The sequence below is a fragment of the Topomyia yanbarensis genome, chromosome 2, assembly GCF_030247195.1.
Source record: "Topomyia yanbarensis strain Yona2022 chromosome 2, ASM3024719v1, whole genome shotgun sequence".
Taxonomy (NCBI): domain Eukaryota; kingdom Metazoa; phylum Arthropoda; class Insecta; order Diptera; family Culicidae; genus Topomyia; species Topomyia yanbarensis.
Window position 1 is genome coordinate 262,024,357 of NC_080671.1, and position 21,609 is coordinate 262,045,965.

Genomic DNA, 21,609 nt, shown 5'->3' on the forward strand with positions numbered 1-21,609 from the left:
CTGGATATCGACCGACGGAAGTACCCGGTCTGAAAACGTCACCCACTGTTCCTGTCCCTGTTTGCCATCGCCGTCCCGGAAACCAATGGAAGCTGTATGTCGACCAACGTTCTCCCCGGCCGCAACGAAGTGAAATGATTGTACTGTGCGCAAGTATTTTGTTAAATTTGTTAAATAAATGTAAGGTCTTGTCGTATTAAGCTGTTTTATATTCAGCTGTGATGTCCTTGAGTTAATTTAGTCCGCTAGTTTGTTTTTATAAATTTGCCCAGATACCATGTTTTGAGGGAAGAAAGTCCACTAAGTGAAATTCTCCTGGAGACTGCAGAAAACGACCCAAATGCTCGTGTTTTAGTGTACCGTTAAATAGAGTGAAATGTGAGTCCGCGTAGAGTTCGTAAGCAAGTAGTAACAATTGGCGCCCAACGCAAAATCAAGAAAAGGTGATTTGCTTTCTAGACCAAAAGTAAATCCCCTTTTCGAACGGTCTCCCGGAGAAATTTCAGTAAACTAACGTTCACTTCAATAATCGCGAAGTCGTCGGATTGAAAGTGACCCAAAATCATTTCATTGAAAAGAGTGTTAGTGAATTTTCCGATTTTTGCGAGTGATGATAAACTGTACAATAGCACCATCGCTCACAGTAACAGAACGGAGTCACAAAGTAGAAAGGTAGGTAGAAATTGTCTTCAAGTGATCAAAACAAAATGCGAAAACAGTGTTGAAACGGGTACGGTAGACCAGTGAATTGTCGCCACCAATTCATATTTGTTATGTATTATGTAAATTGTTGTTTGTTGTTATGTAAATTGAGGTTGTAATATTTTCAGTATAGGGTAAAGTGTCATATTGTTGGTAGTGTAATTTTTTAATGTAAATTTTTTTTCGTCAAATCAGTATATTAACCGAAAATGGCTGCTAGCCGAATTACTTTTGATCAAGCAAGTGCAATGATTGATGAATGGTATTATGGGATGAGGGTTGATTATTTGCAAGATGACGAGCTCGACCATGAATTGGTGTCTCGTTCTGTTGTGTTGACCGGAGATCTCAGTTTGTCACGAAACCGGAAATGAGTCCGAGACACACTGAAGTTGGAAAAAGAAGGTGAAGTAGATGCCACTTACAGAGTTAAAGGCGATGAGGGTAGGGAAATGGCAATATGTGATGATAAATTTTCGGAAATTAGGCAAATGTTGAAAAATAGTGATGAGGAGGCAATCAAAAACCAATCTTTGGCACGTTTATTGCACATTGGTAAACGTGTCTCTGTAATCCTGACTAATTCGCGAGGATCACCAAACTTACACAGTAATCTACAGAATGTGCTGGTGGATTTGGTGGAGATGGTAGAGGGATTGCAAAATAAATCGGATGCATTGGTTCCGGGAACCGCAGGAACCGATGAAAATAATGGTGTTGTTATCCCTTCAAACCCGTATGACACAGTTAGCGATTCGGATGGTCAAAATGATGAACCTGTACCGAGGCCCCGAAGGTCCTTTCTTAGTATGGAGGATCTGGAGTGGATCCATTCTCTACAAGCCAGAATATTCGATTTAGAAGCCGAACTTAAAAAAATCAAAGAAGGAAAGAATGTAGGTACACAAACTCTTTCTGACCCTGATCCACCCCGTTCCCACTTTCAAAATTCAAATTCTTTTAATTCTTCTCCTTTGTACCCTTCGCAAATAACTAATTACAGAAATCAACAAAATACCACAAATAACCCTATCCATCATTCTCTTCATAATACAGATTTTCCCATTTTCTCACAAACTTCCAATAGAAATTTGGGACCAGAGCCATTACCGGATAGAACTCGATACCCACAGTACCAAACGGCACCGCAATATTCGCAGTCAGTCCATAATCCAACATCAATACAAAACCCAATTTTTCATAATCAGTATTCAGTTCCGTATCATCATCGACACACTTTGCCTGTTTCAAAGTGGAACATTGGAAAGTACAGTGGAGATGATCAAGGTCTAAAGCTTAACGAGTTTCTAGAGCTCGTCCAAGCACTGAGTCATGCTGAGCAGATTTCAGAAAGAGAGTTGTTCGAATCAGCCATACACTTGTTCACCGGGTCAGCCTTAAAGTGGTACATGACTCAAAGGTCCACAAACAGGCTTCTGAACTGGCAACACTTGGTGTTCGAACTTAGACGTACATACATGCATCCTGATCTGGACGCGCTTATAAAGATGAAAATCTATCAGCGACGTCAGCAGAAACACGAGTCTTTCCACGAATTTTATTTCGAAATGGAAAAACTGTTTCGCAGTATGAGCCAACAGATTCCAGATTACGAAAAAATTCAAATCTTACAGCAGAATATGCGCGTTGACTATAAGCGACAGTTAGCGTTCATTCCGATTGTAGATTTGCAGACACTTGTGGCCTCGGGACAGAAGTTAGATTCGTTGAACTTCTCGGCCTACAACAAAGTTTTCGGGACCGAGAAGACGGTGAATACCGTTGAAGTACAAGAGAAAAAACGAAAAAAGGAAAAGAATAACCAGTTACAATCTCAGCCACAAGTGTCTGACGGAACTACAGCAGCAGTTTCGCAACATCACAACCAAAATAGGAATAACAATACCCAGTCCTATACTCAAGATTCTTCGAATCGATCAGGTCCGTCTTCTGCTCAAAACAACCAGAGATTTTCGAATTCCCACCCACCTTCAGGACCGTCGCATACTTCAAACCAACCACAAGCAGGGCCGTCTGCTACCTCCGTTCGTCCCCAACTTACCCTAGAGGAGGTTTTAAACAGGCATAACCCTCCGCCGATAAACACTTGCTTTAATTGCGGTAGAATTGGCCACCACATGGCAATGTGTGACAAGCAGCGCGGTATTCTTTGCGCGAACTGTGGCCTTCGTGGATTCCCTACCAATTTCTGCCCGTTTTGTCTAAAAACGGATCTCGAGCGAACGAAAATCGCCGTCCGCAACCCCCGAACGCGTAAATGTTTCACAGTCTAGCTGGCAGAGTCCTCCACCTTTCTGGGACCCCGCAGCCTCGAAATTGTACGAAAGGTCCGTCGATGTATGTCAAATTGTTTACCCATTCCCCAACGATAATCGACCCTACGCTCCTGTAAAAGTTTACGGGATGGCGATACGAGCCCTCCTTGATAGTGGAAGTAACCACACTCTCGTAAGCGAGAAGTTTTTCTCCCAGTTGAAAACCAAAAGGTTAAACCGCCCGTCGAGGAATGTAGCGCTTCGTTCGGCCAGCGGTGACCCTCTTGAGATCAAAGGTCAAGCACAGTTACCCTTTCTTTTTCAAGGGCGTATTCGAATTGTCCCTACATTGGTTGTCGCGAATCTTTCAATTCCGTGTATTTGCGGTATGGACTTTTGGAGAAAGTTCCAAATACAACCGACGATGCCATCACTAGAGAACGGAAACGTTACTCAGATCGACCAATCTCAGCCAGACTCGACTCTAACCGAGGAAGAAAGACTGAAGGTTGAGCGAATCAAGTCGATGTTTCTAGCGGCTGGTGACGGAGAGTTGACACTGACCACTGGCGCACAGCACCGTATCGTGCTGAAAGAGGAGTGGAGAGATAAGCCTCCAGTCCGCCAGTTTCCGTATGTCATGTCACCTAAAACACAAGGGCTGGTAGCAATCGAGCTCCAGAGATTGCTAGATAAGGGGATCTTGGAAAGAAGCAATTCTTCCTGGTCCTTGAACTGTGTCCCAGTGAGTAAACCCAACAAAGTTCGGCTCTGTTTAGATGCGAGGAAGATAAACGAACGGACAGTGCGGGACGCCTATCCCTTGCCACACCCCGGTCGGATACTCGGTCAGTTGCCAAAAGCGAAGTACCTCTCTACGATTGACCTGTCAGAAGCCTTTCTGCAGGTGCCTCTCGAAGCGAGCTCGCGGAAGTATACGGCGTTCAGTGTGCAGGGAAAGGGTCTATTTCAATACACCCGCATGCCGTTCGGGTTAATAAACAGTCCAGCAACGTTAGCCAGACTGATGGACACCGTTCTCTTGACGATATCGTCATTGTAACCGAAACGTTCGAGCAGCATATGCAACTTTTGCAAGAAGTTGCGAATCGGTTGAGGACTGCCAACCTCAGCATTAACTTGAACAAGTCACGATTCGAGATTCCCTTTCTGGGATGTCTTCTGAGTTCAGACGGTTTGCGAGCAAATCCCGACAAAATTCGGCCGATTGTCGAGTATGAACGACCAAACTCGATAACGAAGCTCAGAAGATTCCTAGGAATGGCGAATTATTACCGGAGGTTCATACAGGACTTCAGCGGAGCAACAGCCACCTTGTCAAATCTACCTTAGACGAAGTCCAAGATGATCCAGTGGAACGATGCCGCTGAAGCTGCCTTCTGCGATATCAAAGAACGTCTGATCTCGTCGCCTATTCTGGGAAGTCCTGACTTTTCGCGAGAGTTTACGGTACAGACCGACGCTAGTGACGTTGCCGTTGCGGGAGTGTTAACCCAGGAACAGGACGGCCAAGAGCGCGTCATATCTTATTACTCGCACAAGTTAACGACTCCCCAGAAAAACTACCACGCGGCTGAAAAAGAAGCCTTGGCGGCGATGTTAGCTATTGATGCTTTTCGCGGGTACATCGAAGGTTATCACTTCACGCTCATCACCGACTCGTCTGCACTGACTCACATTCTAAACACAAAATGGAAGGTGGGATCTCGGTGCAGTCGGTGGTCGCTGAATCTACAGCAGTATGACATGTCCGTCAAACACCGTAAAGGCAAAGACAATGTTGTTCCAGACGCGCTTTCTAGAAGCGTAGCTGCAGTCAACGATTCGTCTGCGTCATCCTGGTATCATTCCACTATCCAAAAGGTTCTTGGCGAACCGGACCGTTACGTCGACTTCAAGGTCGAGGACGGACGACTGTACAAGTTCATTTCGGTACCAGACTGTTCGCACGACCAACGTTTCGAGTGGAAATCGATACCAACGGCTGATGAGATCCCCAAGATTTTTCAACAGTGCCATGATGACTGCTTTCATCCGGGACAGGAAAAAACCCTTGCTCGAATCCGTCAACGGTACTACTGGCCGAAAATGGCTTCAGAAATTCGGCAGTATGTACAGAAATGCGGAATCTGTAAGGAGGTGAAAGCAGCATCAGTTCCCGTTAACCCCCCCATGGGCAACATGAAACTCGCCACTCGCCCATGGCAGATAATTTCAGTGGATTTCATCGGCACACTTCCCCGCAGTCGTCGAGGAAATCAGCACATTTTGGTGATTCTCCAAATTCTTCTCCAAATGGGTTATGATTCATCCTATGAAGAAAATCAGTAGTTCCTCTTTATGCACTGTCATGCGAGAATTGTTTTTTCCCCGAAATTCTGTCCCCGAAATCGTTATAAGCGACAACGGCAGTAGTTTCCTTTCGAAGGAATTCAAAGAGCTACTGGACCGTTTCAAGATTTCGCATTGGTTAAACTCTCGATACCATTCGCAAGCGAATCCGGTAGAGAGAGTAAACCGAACCGTCAATGCTGCTATCCGAACATATGTTAAAGATGATCAGCGGCTCTGGGATACGCGATTGCCAGAAATCGAAGTGATTCTAAATACTAGTGTTCACTCTTCGACAGGCTGTACACCGTACTTTATTACGAACGGTCACGAACTGTCCGAACACGGCACGGACCATAAACTGGCCCGTCACAATGAATCACTTACCCCAGAGCAGCAAGTCGATCGTCGAAAACAAATGTTTAACAGCATCTACGATCTGGTAAGCCATAATCTTCAAAAGGCACACGAATCATCACGTCACCGATATAACCTGCGTCACCGCAATTTCGCGAAATCGTTTGTGCAAGGGCAACTTGTTTACAGAAGAAACATGAAGCAATCCAATGCAAGCGAAGCGTATAACGCGAAATACGGCCGACAGTTTCTCCCTTGCCGGATCAAAACAAGAATTGGATCCTCCTCCTACGAACTGGAGGACCGTCACGGGAAAAGCCTCGGTATATGGCCAGCGGCTCACCTTAAACCGGGATAACTTTCAACCACTAGTCACTGAAATCTTTTTTCCGAACGCCGGCTGCAATCGAAAAACGGGAGAGACACTTTATTTTCACCGAATCATAAAAATTTAACAGCTTCCGACTGCTGTTTTCCATTTGATTCCACCAGCTCTGTGTTCCTCGTAATTAGTTGTGCTTTCCTTGAATTATTTTCCATCGTCAATAATATCAGCATGCCTAAAAGTATAGAAAGAAATACATTATTATCAGTATACTTACCCGTAATCGAAGAAAATCACCATTCCCTAAAAACCCGTGTCGCTGTTTTGTTGTGGTTATTGACTGTCGTACCATCATCAAAAGTATAGAAAGAAATACATTATTATCAGTATACTCACCCGTAATCGAAGAAAATCACCATTCCCTAAAAACCCGTGTCGCTGTTTTGTTGTGGTTATTGACTGTCGTACCATCATCATCATTGCCTTGCGACGTACTTGATCCAGTTTTGACAGATAGCAGCATATATGTTGAGGTATGTGTGCATAGATCTGTGCGATATTATTACGTTTAGTTCGAATGAGTTTACTCTGGGTATTTTCTAGTGAAAAATTTCAATTGTGAACCGGTTGGAATTTGGAAAATACCGTTTCGAGTTACTCATTCGATTTTACTCAAATCGCTGACTCTCGAGTGAGAGTTACAGCTGATTATTAGTTATAGGGCGCCCTAGATTTAGTTGTACCGTGAATAGGTTAATAAAAGTAGAGTGTGTGAGAGTGTGTACGAGGATTTGAGTGATTGTGGGGGGAGAATGAAAGGCATAGAATGAATGAAAAAGTGTGTGAAAATTCTGTAGTCCAAGTAAGTACTTGAGACAGAACATAGAGTGATGGAGATGAACAAGTTGATCTGATCTCCGTACTCATAGTAAACACTGTAGATTGCATTAATTGTGGTCAAAACTGGTTTTGACAGGATAAACTGGTTTGTGATTTCGTTCAACGCTTGTGATGATGGCTGAAACCTTTAATCTGACGCAACAAAAAATCGCGATATTGACACTTGGCAGGACGTTTGATGTTTGATTGGAGGCACTATTCTTTCCGATTTTGACATTCATCCCTGCATATTGTCCGTGACAGAGAGTGGGCAGGCTCACTCCTCTAAAGTCGCGTAACTCGTAGGAAAGAGATCCTCTGGCCTTTGGAAAAAGTTAAAACTGACATTGGAGGAGAAGTAGTCGCATTCAATGTCGGCAGTACAGGATGAAAAAAAACACTTCGTTTTTTTTTACCCCGACTCCGGGAAGATTGTGACCTGTGTTTCGTTGGTCACAATAAATCCGTGGTCACTGGGCCAGCTTAATATAGACCCCTAGAAATTTTGTTATATTTGTAAATATTGTCAGTAAATGTCTAAATGTGAAATAAAGGTCATAGCTTCCATGTTTACATGTTTGAAGGATGTTTATTTCATGTTTAGTAGCCTTCGGTTGGTGCCCGTCAGTATTTATTTATTTATTTATTTATTTGCTTGTTATTTATTTATTTACTTGTTATTTATTTATTTATTTATTTGTTAATTTGCTTGTTATTTATTTATTTCCCTGTTATTTATTTATTTATTCCGTATTGATCTATTTACACTATTTATTTACTCAATTATTTATATTATATGTCAGATAGTTTATTTACATTTTTTGTTCATTTGTTTATTTTGTGAAAATTATACAATGTAAAGGTTATGCATGAACCCAATCCGATCTAAAAATTCAAATAAACTTTTTATCGGGGCACCAACCCATACATGTTTGTAAATAATGTTTTGCTTTTGCTACGCGATATACGAGAAGAGGTCATCGATCGCGAGTGGAGATGGTTTCCGGGGGCGCGGGGAAATAAAAAGGGCTTCCCGCGCCGAAAACGGAATCAGTTAGTAAAAGTTCGTTCCGAGGAGTGATGACCCGCGGCAGCGTAGTCCCTTCGTCATACTGGGATAGTGCGTTTCACTCGTGATACGAAAATTGAAGTGGGATCTGAAAGATCCGAAGCACGATCCGCCAGAATCACTACACGATCGTTAACTTCTGGCAGGATCAATCGAGTGGGGTCAAAGTGTAGGCAAAGCCTAGAATAAACTTTTCACCCAGTGCGAGTGCGAGATTGTGGTCAAATGATGCCATTACGGGAGACGACTGGTGTGAAGTTTAGATTAAAACAGCTGTAAACCCCACTCGATAGTGCAAAGACGCGCGCGAAAGTTTATGTGCAGTGTACCACTCCCGGACCTTTACCGAAACGCAGGCCAACGTTACACGGCCGAGTTGCCGCCGCATCTGGATATCGACCGACGGAAGTACCCGGTCTGAAAACGTCACCCACTGTTCCTGTCCCTGTTTGCCATCGTCGTCCCGGAAACCAATGGAAGCTGTATGTCGACCAACGTTCGCCCCGGCCGCAACGAAGTGAAATGATTGTACTGTGCGCAAGTATTTTGTTAAATTTGTTAAATAAATGTAAGATCTTGTCGTATTAAGCTGTTTTATATTCAGCTGTGATGTCCTTGAGTTAATTTAGTCCGCTAGTTTGTTTTTATAAATTTGCCCAGATACCACGTATCGAGGGAAGAAAGTCCACTAAGTGAAATTCTCCTGGAGACCGCAGAAAACGACCCAAATGCTCGTGTTTTAGTGTACCGTTAAATAGAGTGAAATGTGAGTCCGCGTAGAGTTCGTAAGCAAGTAGTAACAAAGGATACTACTGAAACTATGCACGCATGCACTTCAGAGATAGCGTGATATCAGGAGCTGCGAATTCATTTCAACGCTTTTTTGTGAAAAGGGCGATACTTACAAATGTAAACATAGGGCTTTTTCATACATGCGAATGAGGGCTTTGAAACGCAACAAATTAACCTAAAAATTTGGATTCTACGATATTGCTTTCTTAAACTACAGCAAAAAATACAACGGGCGAAACTGTATTTTTGTTTGTTTATTTAAAGTTTCGCCCTTCCACGCTCCATGCAAACAAACAGGGCGATACTTTTTTTGCTAGCAGTTTAGAGGCGAAACTGTTATTTTCGTATTTTTTAGAATTATCAAGCTGATACCAGCTGTAAATAGTAACAATCATCTCTATTAAAAAACACGGACGAAATCGGTGGTGTAGAACGGTAGTTATTGCAAAAAAACGTAAGGGCGATACTTCAATGCTGATAGGTGGGACCGAAAAAGTAAACAATCGCCAAAGGGGCGATACTATCATTTTGTCAATTTCAATAGCAAAAACAAATTTTAATTTAATAATTTCAAATACTTTATGAAATTTTGGGTTTCGATCACTGAATCATGCAATCTAGGATGTAAAAAAACACAATAATAGCGAGTCTAATTCAGAACTATCTGCGGGGCGAGTTAAATCTGTAAAGAATACTAAAAATTAATTTCTATTCCATAATTTTCAGTTCAGCAATTCGAGAGATCGTGCTCACCGCAAGCCATGAAAAATAGACCACGTTGTGAAGTGATGGTCACTATTTATTAAAAAATCACAGTTAAATAATAAATAAAACTTTTAAAAAATTTCAAATAGTTTATAATTTTCACAAACTTATTAGGAAAAATTGTTTAATAAGCTTTCGTAATATTGTGTAGGAAAAAAGCTGAAAATTTCAGTATTTTCTCTATCTGCAACATATAAACCCTTAAGTATACCAATTAATTGGTATACGAATTGGAATAGGTTCGCCAAATTTTGGAAGAAGTCTATAAAATAACCCCTTGAAAACTACCTAAAAATTGTTGTAGTTCGAAGCAATAAAAAAAATCCCCGAAAATGAAATGTACCTATTAATGTGAAACACAGTGAATAATACGTACAATAAAGACCCATTTTTATCAGTCTCGTGGCGTACTTTAGGCTGACAAAATGGGGACATTGACTAAATCGGGCAATCTTTTTTCTTTATGATAAACTGAAGCTGTTAAAATATTCTTCTCGTCCCTTGATGTAGTCTGATAACTATTTCTGATTATGATGAACTTTTTATTTTCGCATATTTCGCATATCTTCATAAGGAAAACATGCTCAAGAAAGGATTTACTCGAATTCAGTCTTGTTCGTCTGCTAGAGCCCATCAAACATATGTTCATTTTTGGCTGATAAAATCGGGGTTTCAATGTGTTATAATAGATATTCAGCATTCGAAGAAGTTTCTTTTGAACGAGTGTAGAACGACTTTGTTTCTACTTACTTGAAATCAGCGGCGTAGCCAGAAATTCGGTTTGGTGGGGGTTTGGTGAAAATCGATCATACTGTCCAAACGGCATAATTGCGAAAATTCACCATGAATACTTCTTGGACGATATACCGTCAAAATTATTTTATCAAATGGTGCGCTGTTTAACGTTTGTAAAACTCATCGAAGATACTAAACCTCCGAAATTGGCGGTTTCAAAATGATGCTATCTTGACCTTAAATTACTGTTTTTGAACATTTGACCTGTACCTATAATTGGTCATACAACAAAAATCAGATGCTCATCAAAATCGATCAGAACATGCTAGAATCGAATGGAAATTGTCATTTTTCATAAATTTCTCTCTACATGCGGCAAGTGTTATCCTCGTTATTAATCATATTACGTTTTCGTCTCAACTCGACGCATTCCCAAAATAAAAACCTGTTTTAATCCACCTAGTGGTGCAATTGTGCTTGTCTCATTTGTCCAGACTACGATGGTTATGTTCAATAAAATGGTGGAAATGAATATTACATGTTCAGGACGATTTGCACATACATACAATGGATCGACAGCCACGATCTTGAGATGCTATGTGATATTGAAACATCGCTTGAAACCAGCGGCGGTTCATGGAGAAAGATCCGGGAGGTCCAGGTCCTGCTGAAAATTTTCAACTTGTTAAGAAATTTTAAACTAGTTTTAATTTTAAAGTAGCAACCCCTCACTGCATACTCTCTCCGGGCCGGCATGATTGACGATTTTTGGAGTGATTGCATAACCTTTCTATATGAGAAAGGCAAAAATGTACCAAAGTCCAAAGAAGTCAATTTTTGTCAAATATCTCAATGTTTCATGCATTTTAAAGTCATTTGACATTAAGAATACAAATTTGATTTTAAAAATTTTTCATTTCAGTTTATATGGGAATTTGCTGTGTGATTGCACTCTTCAACTCGTAACTCCAGAGCCGGAAGTCCAATCAATAAAAAAATTTAATAGCAGCCGATGGGAAGGTTGTACCTTTCATTTGAGACTAACTTTGTGCAAATCGGTCCAGCCATCTCTGAGAAACAGAGGTCACATTTTTTTCCACATACACACATACAAACACATACATACACACACATACACACAGACATTTTCCGATCTCGACGAACTCAGTCGATTGGCATATGGCCCCGGCCCTGAATTTTAGAGTGAATGAGAAAGGCAGAAACATTTTTAGCAAATGTTGAAAGTTATGCATTTTTTTGGTGAGCAGTTCTATGTTTCCTAGACATTAAATCAATTTTAACTTCGCTTCCTATTAAATAAAGACCCTTATTGCAGTATATTTCTACAAAAACGAGCTCAATTTGAAAATAAATCTGAGGATTATGATTGATTACAGAACTCTGGAATTTTCTATTGGAATGTTTTCAGGCAGGAATTTGATATTGATGCTATTAGACAACTGTGAAATCAAGACCAATAGATCAGTTACATATCAGGACCCCATTCCGACAATTTATCAAAAGTCCTCATGATGTTTACAACAACAGGTTATCAATCCACGCATCAGATAATTGTTATTGTAAAATTTAATTAAATCAGTCTGCATCAATAAATTTTCAACTTCACTCCAATATTGTTTTTGGGTGTGGTGGGGGGGGGGGGGGGGTTGTATGGTGTTAAACTCCAAAACTCTCTCTTGGCTACGCCGTTGCTTAGAGTTATTTATTTCGCTTTTCATTTTCCGATATGTTTCAGATCGATCCGATGGTTATAAGTTAGAAAAATTGCAGTCAGAAGGTTCGCACAAATGAACATTTTTGTACTGATAAGTTATCAAGTTCCTTCCAGACAACTTGGAAGTGTTCGGTGATTATTTCTAGCGGTTGTAGATAGTAAAATGAAATACAAAATTCGTTTTATCGAAATAATGTTTAGCTTATTTCAATGTGTGTGTGTGCGTGTGTGTGTGTGTCATTTAAACTCACACAATTTTCTCAGAGATGGCTGAACCGATTTTCGCAGTCTTAGTTTCATATGAAAGGTATAACGCTCCCATAAGCTGCTATTGAATTTTTAGTTGATCCGACTTCCGGTTCCGGAGGTACGGGTTGAAGAGTGCGGTCACACAGCAAATTCTAATATAAACTGGTACCACCATGATGTTCAAATGATGTAAAACATATTAAAATTGATGTAACATTACTCTAGTTTGCGGGTCTGGATCACTAATGATCAATCAAAGCAGCTTTGACCAAATTGGCCACCTATGACAGTTCATGACGCCCCCGGGGAACCCTCCAAGTTCCTAAGCTAATATCACACCCATTCCCCAACGAATTCTCTACCGATTTTTACAAACTTTATTTCAAATGAAAGATACAATAATACCATTGACTGCTGCTGAATTTCATTCTGTTCAGACTCTTGCTTCCGGAGTTACAGGGGTGTTAGTAAGGATACACTGGAATTTCCCATATAAATCGGTACAATCGTAATACCTCAGAGGCTAAAAACTATTGAAATGGTCACCAAATTACTTCAAATCGCAGATCTAGATCACTGATTGCCAATCAAACATTCTTTGAATATATTGTCCACTATCGACGATTCCGGAAGTCCGGAATTCCGGGCATATTCCACAAATAAAGTCGCATCGGTTCTTCGGTGATGACTGAACCGATTTTCTCAAACCAAGTCTCAAATGGAAGGCAAAATATGCAGCTGAGTATTGCATCAGAGCCCCTCCGTCCCCCCCCCCGCCTTGCCCTTACATCTCCCTCCTTCATCACTACCGTCCCCTTAGACCACCCTCACGCCCGCATTTCCTTCATCTACCCCGTATACCAAAATAAGATGAAGGATTTATTTATTTATTTATTTTATTTATTTATCACGCACATCAACAGGCCGTACTCGGCCCCAATGATGGAAACTTAAACTAATTACATCTAAAAAACTGCAGGAATCGATTTCTCAATGATATTCGAGACAAATGAAAGTCGAACAAGTGCGACACACGATTGAAGAGGCGTTCTAGTCCCGTGATAGCGGCATTAGCTGTTTGAATAGTTCGTCGAAACGGCACTCTCAGAAGAACGTTTCCGCGTAACGTTCTGGACCTTGCTTGGATGTTAACTCGCTCTAGTAAATCTGGAGAATCGATGCGTCCTGACAGAAGATCAGAGATGAATAAGGCTCTTGCAGTTTCTCTACGACGCTGGAGAGTATCGAGCTGGATGAGTTGACACCGACTCTCGTAGCTTGGTAGACGAACAGGATCGCGCCAAGGCAGGCGTCGAAGAGCATACCGTATAAATTTTCGTTGAACGCCTTCAATTCGATCGCTGCTGTTCATGTAATTCGGGTTCCAGACCGCCGAACAATACTCCAGCGTAGAGCGCACTAAAGAGCAGTATAGGCTTTTGAGACAGTAAATGTCTGTAAAGGATTTAGCCGTACGGAAAATGAAGCCCAGGCTTCGCGATGCTTTACCAACAACATACGAAATGTGATTCTTAAATGTGAGTTTCGAATCTAACAGCACTCCAAGATCCTTAACGCAGCTCACCCGGGAAACAAGAGCTCCAGACAAGTTATATTCAAACTCAATGGGATCTTTTTTTCTGGTGAACGATATCACAGAACATTTCGCCGGATTCAGAATCATTCGGTTGTTTTCACACCATCTGCTGAAAGTGTCGAATTGCTGCTGCAAATATTGTGCGTCCGATCGGCTCCTAATTCTGTTGAAAATTTTTAGATCATCTGCATACGACAACCGTGGTCCTTTCAGCTGATAGTTTACATCGTTGAAATAGAGAGTGAATAATAATGGTCCGAGATGACTTCCTTGCGGAATACCAGTCGTTGCGGAGAACAGTTTGGAGTATGCATCACCTATGTTCACACTGAGTTGACGGCCAACGAGATAGGATTGAAACCATCGCAGGAGTGATCCACTGAAGCCAAGTTTTTCCAATTTAGCGACTGCGATATCGTGATTGATTTTGTCGAAAGCTGCAGATAAGTCAGTATATATAACATCAGTTTGTTGATTCGCATCAAACCCTTCGGACACAAAAGAGGTTAGAGATAGTAGATTCGTCGACGTAGATCGATTCGGCATGAATCCGTGTTGGTCTTTAGAAATATATTCCTTACAGTGAAAAAACACTGACTCCACCACGACTAACTCAAAGAGCTTGGAAATGGCACAGAGCGCAGATATTCCTCGATAATTGTCAATGTTTCTCTTATCACCTTTTTTGTGGATAGGAAAGATGAAAGCTGCTTTCCACAATTGAGGAAAAATCGCGGTTGTCAGTGACATTTTGAATAGTTGACAGAGAGGTTCCACCAAACCAGATATACACTTCTTCAAAAACACAGCAGGGACACCATCTGGCCCAGGAGATGACGATGCTTTAAGCTTGGATGCTGCTGATACAATATCCGAGTGCTCCACATGAATCTCACTCACTGACCGTTCGAGTTGGGCCACGCCGCTAGCTGCAACGTCAATCTGCTGCGAGGACAGAGTCTCACTGACGAACACACTCGCAAATTTAGAGGCGAACAATTTGCATATGGCTTGTGAATCATGCCCAACTTCACCATTCAAGAACATTGTAGAAGGTAAGCCGGTTTCTTTCCGCTGCTCATTGACGTATCTCCAAAACGATTTAGGATCCGACTTAAGCTTACGTTGCATTTTTCGTTGGTAGTTTGAAAAACAAAAACTGTTCAGTTTTTTAAAATCGTTATTGAGCCTTACATAATAAGCTCTAAGTGACAAGGTACGGCGTTTGGTAAACTTTCGTAATGCTGCTCTTTTCGCAGTTTTTAGCTGACGTAGCTCGGCTGTCTGCCAGGGGGATTGATCACTTCGTTGATTACACTTTGGGACATGACGATCGATAAGGTAGCTCATTATATGGCAGAACGTTTCAGTGGCGGAGTTCACATCATCCTTGCTTAGCACAGAATCCCAGTTAATACTTTGTAAAATATTCAAAATGCTGCTATAGTCGGCCCGCTTATAATTGTAACACACGGTGGGCGCGTGGCTCGAAAACTTCATAGGCGGTACCTCTTGGAGTGTAAGATGTAGAGGCGGATGGTGGCGAACATACTTTTCTAGCGGGGTGAGGGCGGTGGAAATATACGGCGATTGACCTCTGGCATTGACGAAGCATAGATCTAAAATCCGGTTGTTCTCGTTCGTGGTGCTGTTGATCTGCTGAAGTGTAGCCGTGCTATAGCCATCCAGAAGAGTTATGCTGCCAGGATGAAAAACAGATTCGTCTGGGTCGGGTTGTAGAAATCCGTTATGAACGGAACGCCACTTTATTGTAGAAAGGTTAAAATCGCCGATAATCATGATTTCGTCAGTGAGTTGCGCCATCGCGGAAACAGAAGTCAATGATTCAGAATGAGAATCAACTAGTGCAGAGTCGCGAATTTTATCGGGAGAGAAATAAACCACACATATATATAATGTTCGATTTCCCAATTTTATCGCTGCCCATACTTGTTCGATGCTGCTCCAAGCGTCATTTGTTATATGTTGAACTTTTAATCCACGACGCACAGCGAGCAAAACACCGCCACCGGAGGATTTGTTGCTGTTGAGAGGGCTACGATCACATCTGAGAACCTCGTAGTCAGAGCAAATCACCTGGCTGGATAGAGTCTGCTCATTTAGCCATGTTTCTGTCAATGCGATGATGTCGTAACAGCAGTCCGAGGTAGCTAGACGATAGGTATTTGCACAGGAATTCATGCCTCCCACATTTTGATAGTATAAGTGGATGGGCGACGATTTTAGGCACGGAAGGCTGACCGGCACTCCTCGATTCATTCGTCTGGAATGTACACCGGGGCGATTGGAATGACTGCTAACAGCGGAAGGAGCAGGTGAACTGCATGAATTGGTAACACTTGTGATGGAAGTTGGAGTGCTCCTCAGGAGGTTTCCAGCTGACGGCTGACAGCGATGACTCATTAATTGACAGTCGGAAGCATTCGAGCTAGAACAAACAGTTCCATCAGGAAAAACGGTTGATTCATCATCATAATTTTGAAAATACTTGCCAAAGAGGGCAATTTGGAAGTCCCCCTCTCCATTCCCAGACACAGGGCCGGGACGACTGAAGATACTGCTGACTGCAAGGGGCACGACTGTGCTGGGAGGATTGGGGGATTCCATATTGCTTTCTACGGTGCGTCCCGGTTGCCGTTGATCAACAGGCGAATTGTCGGTGCGTGGTCTAAAATAACTGCTATTTGCGATGGATTTATCCCAGTCTAGGTGTTTTCCGAAACCCAAGCTTCCCGTCATTATTACGTTCTTGCCGAAAGTCGATGAACTCGCGGAAATACATCCCATCCGGCCAGGTATCGGCATTGAGAGCCATTTCACGAAGTTGAGGGTCAACACCAATTTTGAAAGAAATGAAATTAAGCCCGCTCAAATTTGCGTCTTTTTTCACTAACTTCTTCACTTCGACCGGATCGTCCGTTGAGAGGCACTCCTTAACCATAGCACCAACCTCAGCTTCGGAAACGGTGGTAGCAATTCGTGACAAGTAAATCCAGCATTTACTAGTAGCGGGTTGAACAGTTTCTGACGCATCCTCCACTCCCACTCTACTAACCCCCCATTCCCTCCACTTTTAAACCCATTCCACCAACATTTCAAAATATAATCACATGAAGATAACATTGAACTCATGCTGATTAAGCTAATTAAATACTATTCTTTTGCCTTTCTCATATAGAAAGGTTACGCAATTGCTCCAAAAACCGACTTTCTAACCGAGGCCCGGAGGGCCGAGTCTCATATAACATTCGACTCAATTCGCCGAGATCGCAAAATATCTGTGTGTATGTGTGTATGTATGTATGTATGTATGTATGTATGTATGTATGTATGTATGTATGTATGTATGTATGTATGTATGTATGTGTGTATGTGCGGATTTGTTAACAAAATGTCCACATCGGTTTTTTGGAGATGGCTGAACCGATTTTCACAAACTAAGATTCAAATGAAAGGTATACTATTCCCATAGGTTGTTATTGAATTTGATTTTCAACCGACATCTTGTCCCGGATTACGAGTTGAAGAGTATGGTTACAAAATAAAATTTGTTGATTTGTCCACATCGCTTTCTCGGAATTTTCTGAACCGATTTTGACAAACTTGATTTTAAATGGAAGTTCCATCAGCTGCTGTTGAATTTTGTGTGGATCCGAGTTCTGGTTCCTGAATTACAGGGTGATACGTACGATCACGCAGCAAATCTCGATTCCAACGAATTCTGCGATGAATGTAAAAAGGTGAAATTTTTGCCTTTCTCAATAGAAAGGTATTGCAATTGCTCTGAAAACCGACTTTTTAACGGAGGACCGGAGGGCCGAGTGACATATACCATTCGATTCAGTTCGTCGAGTTCGGCAAATGTCTGTGTGTATGTATGTGTGTATGTATGTATGTGTGTGTATGTGCGTATGTGTGTGTGTATGTTACCAAAAATGTCACTCATTTTTCTCAGAGATGGCTGAACCGATTTTGACAAACTTAGTCTCAAATGAAAGGTGCAACGTTTCCATAGGCTGCTATTGAATTTCTAATGGATCCGACTTCCGGTTCCGGAATTACAGGGTGATGAGTACGAACACGCAGAAAATGTCGATTTTAGTAAATTCTGCAATGAATGCATAAAGGTGAATTTTTTTCGAAAATATGACCACAACTGCTTCGATTTGCAGTATTAGGTCACTAACATCCATTCAAAGTCTATTTGGCCACATTGGCCACCATCATCGGTTCCGGAAGCCCCGGCGGAAGTATCTAAATTCAGAATAACAGTCACATCGGTTTCTCGGAGATGGCTAGACCGATTCGACTAAACTTGGCCTCAAATGAAAAGTATTGCGTCCCCGTAAATGGCTATTTAATTTCATTCCGATCCGACTTCCGGTTCCGGAGTTATAGGTTGTGGCGTGCGATCACATAGCAAATTGTGATTTAAACCGATACTCCGATGAAAGCAAAAAAGGTAAAAATTTCGCTAAAATGTCTCTCAAACAACTTAAATTTGCTGTTCTAGGTCACCGACGGCCAACCAAACTTTCTTTCACTACATTCACCACCATAGACGGTTCCAGAAGTGCCCGGGAAAAGCGGCCATCTTTCAAAATTTACGAACTCACATCAGTTTCTCGGAAATGGTTGGGCCGATTTTCACAAACTTAGTCCCAATTGATAGCTCTAATATCCCCACAGATGTTTATAAAATTTCGTACGGATCGCTTATATGGGGCCGGAAATATAGACTAAATCGTCCGGTCACATATGAAATTACCATATAAGCTGGAACTCAAATTTTTTTTCAAAGGGGGGACCCAATGAAATTTCAGAAATCGAATTCGTATTTTTGATGCCAAACATCTTTTTGCATGAAACGTCGAGATTTTATGTTATTTATTTTTTTGTAAAAATCGACTTTTTGGGACTTTGCCGATTTCGCACCTTTTTTCAGTTCAATACTACCGTGGCTGTTTTTTCTTCTTCAAAATTTTAGAACTCGAATAATGATTTATTTTCCTGTATATAGCTGTCATGTGATGTACAATAATAAAATGTAATATATGCATTTAAAAGCATTTAATGAATATAAACAACGCACACATTCTCGTGATTCATGATTGAGAAAGGCCCAATTGCACCGCTAGGTGGATTAAAAAAGGTTTTTGATCATATTTCTGGCAATGGGAAATAATAAAAATCTTTCGTCCGCATTTAATGTTAAATATCTCTTTTGATAATAGTCCGATTTCAACAATCTATAGCTTGTTCGAAAGGTATTTGTTAAAGCTGTCTAAAAACATATAAATTGTTAATCTGTATTGTCAATTTCGGCAGATAATTTAAAAAAACTGCAAAGAACGCCATTTTTACACATTCAAATATTCATATCTTGGGAACTAAACATCATAATCGAAAACAAATTAATAGCGTTCATACTGTTTTTTAGTTCTTTTATTTAAAATTGGTTTGGATAAGATCGGTTCAGCCATTGCTGAGAAACACGAATGAGAATTTGTCCGTTACATACACACACACACACACACACACAGACACACACAAACACACAAACACACACACACAGACATTGTCCCAAATCGTCGAGCTGAGTCGATTGGTATATAAGACTCGGCCCTCCGGGCCTCGGAAAAAATCTTGAAAGTTTGAGCGAATTCTATACATTTCTTTTATAAGAAATGTTAAACATCGCGAAGCATCAAGTTCTAAATGTTCTCAAACGATATAATATCCGAAGAGTGATAAGAGTTATAAGACACTCATCACACTGTTTGGTGGATTAAACACGTTTTTTCAAAAGGAACCGACATCAAGCTTGGGAATAATGAAAACTAGATGTCATGGATTGGTTACATCATATGGCAACGGCCTTGAAACCAAGCTATTTGTTTAACACATGGGCACCGACGTTGTGCCTAGGTCATCTACTTCGAACTAAGCAACAACCGCCGCTGTGTGTTTTAAGATGCTTGCGTTTTCACGGGCGCGACTGTTTATTGTTTTTAAAAACAAACCACGAGTAACCAACTACTCTCGCGAGTAACGTGGGAATGTTTTGTTTTTAGGCGTCGTGATCTCCGGGCTTCTCTTGGGGACATGTGACACTCATGTGTATAAGGAGTCACAATGATTTGTAAAGAAGACAGGCGGTACTGAGTGATCGCCCGGCCGCGACCGGCGCGTGAAGTAAGTAGAAATCAGTATGAAACCAGTGGCCCCCGCGCGGCACTTCATGTGGTGACAGCGGTTGTGCTTATTCAACACCTTGTACTTTATTGTACACGGTTGCATCCTCTGGTAGGATTGGTGGATCCTCTCTCCCCCTATTATGGTAGCCCAAATTTTTCTATTTCGTTTTCTTTGACTGTTTAACTACTCCGTCAAAAAAAAATATTTCTATTTTCCAACATTTTGTGAATATCCATAAGCCTTTCCTCTCCATCCTGTATTCCGTAAAAGATTTCTCTTGGCTTTAATTTCGCTGCGGAATGCACAGTGTTGTTATACAACGTGCATGCAATTCTGAAAATTTCTTTATCGGTTAGGTCAGGATATTTCGGTTTAATGCATCGAAAAATTTCAACCAAATTTGAGTGAAACCTTTCGACTGTTCCATTACTAGAACTGTGGTTTGGAGGGGTGAAGTGAATTTGGATATTTAAATTTTCGAAAAGCGATCTGACTTCGATGGATTTAATCGAAGGTTCATTATCTGAGATCATTAAATTTGGGGTACCATAAATGGAAAAATATTTCGTTAGTCCGCTCCTCACGTCGTTGGTGTTGCGAGATTTGATGAGTACGATTGCAGCGAATCGCGAAAATTTGTCTATGAATGAAAGAAATATGTTAGGCTATATATGTTTAGTGTTTAATGAAAATGTTTAAATGTACTATTTCTAGGGGCTTTTTCGGATTTGGTGTTGATCCTAATTTTATTTTGTATGGATGACGTTCATACTTGTTTTTGTTGCAGATACAACAGAGCCTAACAAATTGTCGAATCTTATATTTCATCGCAGGGAAAAATAACGGCTAGCAATTTGTTTGTTATTTTCCCAGATGCCTCGGTGGCTACTAGAATATGTCTGTTCGATAATTAGGTTTTGGTATTCTGCTGTTTGAAGGTCGATTAAAAATTTCTGGGAGAAGAATATCTTGAACGGTTTGCCTCGGCTGAAGTAATTTTTGTAAACTATTTGAATTGTTTGCATCAAGTTTTCGGGACAAAAGATACAGTTAGATTTTTTTTGATCCATTTTTTCTTTAAACATTTTGATGAGGTATGGAACTCCGAATGTGATTTTCGTAATAGTTCTTCTGAACATTCGAGGGAATATTTCCTTGTATTGCTCATCTTCGTTATCGCCAATTTTCAGAATAATTTGATTGCTGAAACTATTGAGTAGTAATTCGGTGCAAGGTATGTAAGCTGAATCATCTGTGTCAGCGGAATATACCGTTGCATCGTCCGAAGAAACGTCGTGTTGTGAATCAGATGATGAGGTGTCAGTTTCAGCGTCATTAGCGTTCAGTTCTTCTCGTACTCTCGAGAGACTATCGGCTACAATATTTTGTTTTCCTGGTCTGTATTTGATTTCAAAATAAAATTCGCCCAGGGAAAAACCCCAATGAACTAGTCGGTTATTGGTATCTTTGAAATTCAAGCCAAAAGTTAGCGGTTTATGGTCAGTGTAGAGAACAAACTTTCGGCCATAGAGGTATGTTCGAAATTATTTACTTGCT

General features: G+C 41.1%; 1 protein-coding gene across 1 annotated transcript; it reads left to right on the forward strand.

Moving 5' to 3' along the window:
• Positions 1–1,154: 1,154 nt before the first annotated feature.
• On the forward strand, positions 1,155–4,331 carry LOC131680298 (uncharacterized). The gene is made up of 4 exons (XM_058961021.1): positions 1,155–1,598; positions 1,911–2,774; positions 2,992–3,927; positions 3,984–4,331. Exons 1-4 carry the CDS (start codon positions 1,155–1,157, stop codon positions 4,329–4,331), a joined length of 2,592 nt encoding a protein of 863 aa, XP_058817004.1.
• Positions 4,332–21,609: the final 17,278 nt, after the last annotated feature.